Here is an 8,317-nt window from a genome sequence, read left to right as displayed (position 1 = left end):
ATGCCTACTGCTTTTAGAAAATTCTTGGATCCAGTCTGCAATTTCTCCTTCAGAAAATAAAATAAACAGACAGTAAAAAAAAAATTTTTTTTTTTAGGATTCAGGCAATGCAGAAGCATAGGCAGGCAAACTAAGTGAACTCTGAACAGACTGAGAGCAGTTGTTTGAAACTCCTGTCTGTCAAATTAATACTTAAAAGGCAGAGCTCCCTCCTTTCCTGAGGTGTGTGAGTCTTTGCCTTTCTATGCAAAATTCTTCCTCCAGTGATCCCACTTTCCTTCCAATAGCTTAGGTTTTAAATTTCCCCAAAGAATAAAAATGTAGTTACGGAAAGACTGTCACCCGGCCTGTTGAAAACATTTTTGCTTCACAATTTTAAAGCAGAGTCAGACCTCTTTATTGCTGATCAAAGGGTGTTAAAGAGAGCACTTTTCTGTAAAGAATCGAGCCTTTAGCAAACTGTGCGTTCTCCCTGGAGGATGTAAGCATTTTCCTGTTGGTTCTTTGTATGGCATACGTTATGTATTGACACAGATTAAGTTTCTCTCCTGTGTGGAACAATGCACGCTCAGGAGAGCTACTGACCTAGCAGTAAGCGTGAACAGCTCATGGCAAGTGGTGAAGCGGAGCTCCGGGAGCTGCAGGCAGAGCACTCCGTTCAGCTCTGCCATTCTGCCTCTCTCCTCCTACTACTCCTCCTCTCCCGCTCTCCTTTTCCTTCCCCTCTGTAGCTGCTACGCTTTCCCCAGACCTCTTGGCTTTGTTGCGCTGCACGTCTGAGTGGCAGGAGGGGGATTGGCTAAACACCGGCTCAGGGAGCGCTTCCCCGCAGCCCACGCCAACCCACCCACCCACGCCTGGGTCGGTAGAAGTGAGCGGGGCTGATGGAGGCGGAGAAGCGGGGCTGAAGCTGGAGCGGCGCTGGATGTGACAGCCGCCCGCCGAGCGCCTCGCAGCTTGCGCGTGTCTGACCGCAGCTCCGGCACCGGCCCGACGATGGAGTGCTGCCGCTGGGCAACCGCTGGCACCCTGCTTCTAGCTTCTCTCATCCTGGTAAATGCCATTTCTTTCCTAGGATGTGCACCGCCTGTTGCTGATACTGTATCTGTGTGCATATATGCGGGGGGGTATGTTTTTAATCTCTTAAAATCGCAGTTGGAGAGAGTTTGTTTTGAGCGAGTCATGTAAGTTTCATCCTCTCTACAGCACTGCAGACTTGGAGCCTTGATATTGTGGGTTGCTACAGGTAGAACCAAGAAGTTGATGTTGGCATCAGCTTTACAAACTTCTAAATGACCTGTAAATGGTGATTTAACTGCTTGGGATTTAGAGAGGAGCTGTTTCTCTGCTCTTTAAATCAAACTATATCGTGCTGTAATGTTCCTGGAATTTTCTTCCTTTAAAAAAAAAGAAAAAGAAGAAAAAAAAGTTTTAGCTATGTGCATGCAGAGAAAACAGGTACAGCATGTACTGAACTTTTTCCTGAAACCAGTTTAAATGAGCTCTCATTAATTCTGTACCTCATTACAGAGTCAAGTTCATATCAATCTTTGAAAGATACATTCTGTGATATCTGGTATACTTCCGAGCAGTAAACTTGATCATTGCTATATTATTTTCCTGCAAACTTCCCCTGATTATCCTGATAGGATGCTTTCAGCTGAGAGATGTACCTTTGCTGTTTGATTGACATTATATGTTCCATTTTGACTCATACTTAATTTTATGAGTGGTGTGTTGGCAATCAGAACATCTGCAGAAAGGATATTAATATACATCCACTTTTGATACCAGAGTCATCTTGGCATAGGTATTTTGCCATTTTCCTAGAATTTGATTGAATGTAGTAGTTCAAATAGCAAAGCGTCATTAAGAAATACATTAATTTCATAGCAGCTTCCATCTTATTTATCCATGTCAACCAATCTGTAGTAATCATTGTAAACTAATCTTAACACAATTTTTAGTAACCTCATGGAGAGCTAAACAGTAGGATAACTCTGTTCAAAATACTTCTTTTAAATGATTGTACTATTAAAAAAGAAAAAAGGAACAGCTTTTTGGATATAGAGTCACTAAATACTATTTGAGCACTAGAAATAAGAATTCTATCTGTACTGATCTAAAAGTCTTACTTTGTTTTAAAGTCTGTTTTTCATTTATAATACTGAATTCACACAAAATGGCATAAAGTCAGCATAGATTCTCTTTCATGTATGAAAATGAGATGTTTATTACCTGATGACTGTAATAAGTCAGTAATGACTGAGACAATCCTGCAGGATTAATTTCAGGAAGATCAACAGGGGACGTGACTCAACAAGAATGTGTAAAGACTGTGGGATTTGGCCCCATGTTAAGCTCATACTCATAATATTTGTATATCACTCTGCTGCTGTGAATTAAGTCCTCAGTCCCTGATTCATGAAAATAAATAATGCATTCTGGTGCCAACTGTTATGCATTATATTCCACATTATAATAGTTTTTATTTGTATGACTTACCCTGCCTCGAGATTTCCCCCCCACCTCCCACCAAATCTCTTTGTACCTCAAGAATAGTGATGTGAAGCAAGCTTAACTTTCTTTTTTGAATCAGACCATTCTTTTGCTCCTTCCATAGTTCGGAAAATCTCTCACTTGCTTTCAGCAGGAGATTAGGTAAACATTCCAGTATTTAACTTACAGCTTGGCTAGAGATAGGGATAAGTTGTAGGATACCGTGGTATACCCATTCCTACTGTAGTTTATTGCAGCATGGGTTCACCAAAAGCATGGTAGAAAGCTCATAGATGTTTTTTGAGAGAAAAACAAGAAGTCATTAAATCAGGCTGTGACCTGACTGCCAGCATCCTAGATGTTAGCCTTCAGCGGAGTACCCAGAATGAGTTTGAAATCCATGACAATCAACATTTGGATTTATGTGTATCACCTTGTATCTCTTCTAAAGGCCCTATCTTTCCCACAGTAACCATCAGCAGCAGCTTCTTGTCATGTGGCACTTCAGTAACATCAGCAAAAGTTCACAGTTGTAGGCACTAAGGTTTCTCAATAAATGCTTACTGGATTGGTCTTAGAATAATTTATCATGCGTTCCTAAATTTTCAGTACGACACCGTAGAGCAAAGTAGCCCTTAAATTCTTCTTTGAGCACCCTTGCCTCCAGAAGGAGGTTTCACAGCCCAGGCATGTGTACAGCCTATGTACAAGTGATGCTAAGGCAATTGAGCCTTAGCAGCCTCACAGGCTGTGACAAGTCCACAGGCAGCAACAGCAATAACCCCTCCTCTTTCTCTCACTATCAGCTGCCTGCAGTGATGAAGTAGTGAGCGCAGGTCAATACTCCACTGGGGTTCTTAACCTTCTTCAGAAGAAATTGTATTCATTTTCAGTTGAGTGGTGCTTGAGTAAGGTCACTGGGGGTCCCTAGTGTATTTTGTTAACTGTCCTAAAACTTACTTCATACTCAGAGAACCAGTTTCTCTAGCATTTATGTGGATTAAGTATTTTCATGGCTATTCTAAAGAATCTGAGCCGTAACACTAAGGTGCTTGTCTTGAAAAAGTAGTATGAAAAGTTTCTCTTTCCAGAGAACGACCAGATATTTGTAGAATTTTGCTTATTGCTCCATGAACTTTTCATCCTAAGGAAATACTGCTTTTAAGAGTAACAAAAGAAAGCAGGCGTTTTGTTCCAAAGATTCTCCTTTCTGTTAGTTTAAAAATAAAAGCCTAGAACAAGCAAATCACAGTTGTCTAACGCAAAGGAATGTGGCCAAACCAAAACCAGCCATGAGCTCAGACGAACTAGAAGTCAAATCACGTCATGTCAGAAGGACATTTAAACACATTTGCATTTGTTATTTGCATCTTTTCAGCAGTATTTTTTAGCTCTTTGTTACTGTTGTGGTACTTACAGAAGTAACACTAGGGGCTATAATAAAGTACATATGTTTTTCTGCAGGATTTCTTTCTTTCGCTGCGCTAATTTGTGCATGGAAAATAGTCAAATACAATAGTCCATTCCTTCCAGGCTCTTTGGCATTACACTCCCCTATTATCTAACTGGCTCTGTCTTGGATGACCACAAGTGCAATTAGGCAGTGAAATGAATATGTTTCTTGTTTACATCTGAATGTATAAAGCTTGACGGTTTTTCCTTTCATGTGTAGATAGGTCTACCTACTGCTGTGTCAGCTCATCTGTCTCAGAAATTGTAGGTATATTAAAGGGGTTTTTTCCAGTATGATGTCCAAAGAACACAAATGTATTTTCATGCAGGATCATATATATGTACAGACTAGCATTTGCTCAGATTGGTTGGGTGAGGATGAACTGAAATGCAGAGTTCAGCTATACAAAGCTGAGATATATTCATGTTGCAAAGTGAAAATATCTCATTATTGTTGTTTGTGACCCATGCTGCTGTAGTTCAGATATGTCATGTCTATAAAACAAAACCATTTCTTATAGGAAGGACTAGATACTACTAAGTTTGTATGATTATAATTTCTTCCTATTTTACTCTAGGACTCTGTATTGGGACATGTTTTACTAACCTCTCCCTTCAGATTCTTGAGGTATAAAACATTTCTTTTTCTACCAAGTGCAGAAGCTTGCATGAGCTAAACTAAGGTTGTGTGATGAAAGTTCTTTTGGTTTTGGATTTTAGTCAAAAGAAGTCAGCACTTAATGTAGGCTGTTGAGCTACTGGTCTGCTTCACCAGTGTCACTAAGTTTTAATGTATTCTTTTAATGACTTTGCTAGATTCATAGGGCTGCAAAAGAATAATAAAAGAAGGTGTGACATAAAACACTGTGCAGAGTCTGAAGATTGGAATGTGGTCACCTGTAGTCATGGATCTGTCAGCTGGACAACCTTCAATGTTCAGAAGGCTCATCAGTTAATGTAAAGTCTGAGAAGGCCACATGACCAGAAAAATAATTTGTCAGGAGAGGAGTATCAATCCCTGCATGACTAAATTTTCACTGAAGCAAATAAAACCTTAATCCCTTATAACTGTGTTATTAGGTGTCCAAATAAAACCTCATTGTTTCTGTTGTACTGTCAAATCTGCAGACAGCAGTGTTGGTTCTATTGCTTTTCTTAACTTTGTAAGAAAATTCAGAATTGTATGGGAAACAATTACATGAGGGAAAAATGGGAAATTGCAGTCTGAGGAAGAAAAAAGAATGGTAAGATCATCCTTATGGAAACAATTAAAAAGCTAAAGGTATTGGAAGAAAAAAGGGAAAACGTACCAACCACCAGGTGTTATAATAACATGATGGGGAGCAGGAAAAAGAAAAATAAATTATTTTTCTCAGCCCAAGCCAAGGACAGTTCTAAAATAAGTCTTCTCATCTGGCAGACAACAACTAATTCAAAAATTGGCATGAAGTGCTTATTTCATCAGAATATTGTGCTGAGGTTTGAACCAAAACTTCTTCCTAACTGTTGAAAAGGAATGGCTAATTTTTGCTGTGGGCTTCTCCAGCTTTTTGCATCACCTTATGGACAGCAGGCTTGTCTTAACAGATGGCTGACCAGTTTTGCGTACTCAAGGTGTTACAACATGTTCTAACTCTTAAACGTATACAAGGCAAAATGGTGGAAGTAAGCAAAGGATACACATTTCATGGAATGAGATCTTCTCTTGGGTCTGTTAACCCTGTGTAGTGTCGAACACAGACCAATAAAAGTCAAAGCTTAGTAAAATCTGACCACATAGATGTCCTTCTATCTCAGGGAATGTAAATAATTTCATCATAGGTCTGAGGTTTTCATCTCATCCACCTTTTAAGTAGCCTCTTTAGAATTTAATTCCATGTATGACCATATTTTTTTTTTTCAGAAATAACTGAACTTTTCCAAACTTCTTATAAAAGTAGCCGAAGTTGGGTCAGATTAGAAGGGGAGGGAAAGCAGTGTGTGTATTTGTGAGATTTCATTTTCTTATAAGGCCAGCATATGTAGAAGTCTTAATAGTTTTGCCACCTGTGGATTTTTTTGGTCACTGCTTATAGGGGCAGTCTTTCTTGCTGTGCAGAGAAATTAGTGGTGTGTTCATTGATTCTACTGTACAGTAATCTTCACATTGCTTCCACTTTAATCTTCACTGCCTTTATGAAACCTCTTTTAAAGCTTCAACCTTTAAAATTTCTGCTTGTCAGGGTCTTCTCACAGACAAGGTTCAGCAGAGGGGGTGTCAGTGTAGAGGGAAGGGTTGTGTGATAATGTAAGGCATCCTGAAATAAATTCCAAGAGTCCTCCAGAAATGAGACAGGAAATTATATGCAACTAATAATAAATTCAAACTGTCACATAAAATAAATATATTTGGTTTGTTTCCGTATGAATATACTGTGTGGGTGTTGAATTTCCCCTTCTAGCTTTGTTGGATATAATCTCAGTCCCATTTGAAATTTGCCATTATGTTGTTCACATTCTGCGCTGTATCAACAGAGCCAGATATGAAAGGAAATAAAGGAAGTAATAATGTCTCCTACTGTTTTGATGCTGGCATCAGATGGGTGAATTATTTTTCTTACTAGTTTATTGAAATTCTGTATTTCTTTCAATCTGAATTGTTAAAAGCATGAGTAGCTCAGGGCAAATATAATGGCCCTTAACAAGCCCAAGGCTGTCTTCTTTTATTGTAAATGCCTTTTGGATGTGACATTTTTATACTTCCTGTAACATTTTAAAAGAGAGAGGATTTTCAAGTTCCTGTGTTATGTCCAATATGTCCCTTAAAGGTCCAGCTATGTTTTTAAAATGGAAGATCTGAATTACTTGAAGGAGAGAAGGAAGTATTGTAACAGAAATATGTGAAACAAAAAACCTGAGTTGCAATGGCTTTAATTCTAAAATTCTGCCACTCCATACTTTAGCAGTCATGTCATTCTCCAATGGGCTCATCCACCCATCAGTGCTGGTAAGCACCAGGTCAAGAGGGAGTGTCTTCTCACCTTGGTTTGACCACCTTGTGATAAGCTGAAGACATGGAGAAAAATGCATAGCCTTTCTGTAGCAAATTGGTTCAAAATGTGGGTGTGTCACTTCTGTTTTTTGGGTACTGCAAGGGAAAAAATTTTCATCACATGGGATTAGAGGGCAGCACTAAAGGAGTAGTAGCAGCTTATGTCTTGTTAGTGTTTAGCCACTTCCATGCTGGCAGTTCAATGCAAATTCATTTTAAAAAACCCCAAATCTGGTCCTTCCTTCCTGCCTTCCTTCCTGTCTTCCTGCCTGCCTTCCTGCCTCCCTGCCTTTCTTCCTGCCTTCTGCCTGCATGCTTTCCTGCCTCTATCCCTACCTATTTTTTACATAAATATTTCCCTTTTGGTTTTCATGCCTCCACCAAGGCTTAATGTTTCAACTCTTTATATGGCCCCTTGTCATTAAAATAATCACATATACATCTCCATGACGTAAATGAGGTAGATGGCAGACTATCAGAAGAACAGGATGCTTCATTTGTTTTGAATAAAGCCCATAATTGTGGATGTTTTCTGAAAGTCTTGCACAAGCCTTTGGAATTTCTCTTCCTTTGTCTGAAATGCCTCCTGACCAGAGTGTCATCTGCCTGTTATAACCTATGTCACCTTGCCTTACTGCTGTGATCTGCTTCAGAGGCTGGGATGTCCTAGGTCTGAGTAAAAGCTATGCTGATCAAAATCTGTGCTGATGCAATAATGTCTTCAAGCTCAGAACCAGGGTTTCTAAACCCAGATAAAATGGTGTTTTGTGAGGGGACTCACTAGGGAATGTTGTGATCTCTACCAAAGGTTAGGATGGGAGAGTGAATATATGAAGATTAAGGTCAGTTTACTAAAGAGGAAAATGGCCAATATAAATTTCTTCAATGTAAATATCTTTTTCTTTGGAGACATGGTGGAGCTTCCAGGTGTATATTGCTTTTTTCTTAAAGCTGTTGAGAGCAGCACAGCCAGCACATGCTTTCATTTCTCACCACTTAGAAAACACTTGTAATAGGCATGCAATAGGCCTCATCACAGGTTACAATTTTACTTTTCTCTCGTCTCCTTGCTGTGTGCCTTGTGTGCTTTTTCCCTGCCCACAGTTCTTGCTACGTGGAAGACAAACCCGAAGTCCTGGAGTGCAAGATGCACTTTTGAACCCGTGCTTTTGGGTGGGTTCCGAATTCTGAAAAGTGATTTAACCTATCCTGCATCTGAACCAGTCCTAGCCTTAAAAACCCTGAGTCAATAAGGCGACAAGTCTGAGGCTGAGCCAGCTTGGACTTGCTCTGTATTGGATCACCCATGCCTGGTGTTTACACCAGCACGGCAGG

The 8,317-nt window shown here is 39.7% G+C and overlaps 1 protein-coding gene across 1 annotated transcript in view; it reads left to right on the top strand.

Annotated features, from left to right (window-relative positions):
- The first annotated feature begins 735 nt into the window (after window positions 1-735).
- The window catches only part of ADAMTSL1 (ADAMTS like 1), a 178,290-nt gene continuing 170,708 nt past the window's right edge, over window positions 736-8,317 (top strand). The window contains exon 1 of the mRNA XM_059874000.1: window positions 736-1,053. Coding sequence (XP_059729983.1) covers window positions 997-1,053 — 57 coding nt within the window. The 5' untranslated portion in view covers window positions 736-996. The remainder of the gene's footprint in view (window positions 1,054-8,317) is intronic.

This window comes from Haemorhous mexicanus, chromosome Z, assembly GCF_027477595.1.
Source record: "Haemorhous mexicanus isolate bHaeMex1 chromosome Z, bHaeMex1.pri, whole genome shotgun sequence".
NCBI lineage: Eukaryota > Metazoa > Chordata > Aves > Passeriformes > Fringillidae > Haemorhous > Haemorhous mexicanus.
The sequence above is the reverse complement of the archived record's forward strand: the minus strand, read 5'-3'. Positions and strand labels throughout refer to the sequence as shown.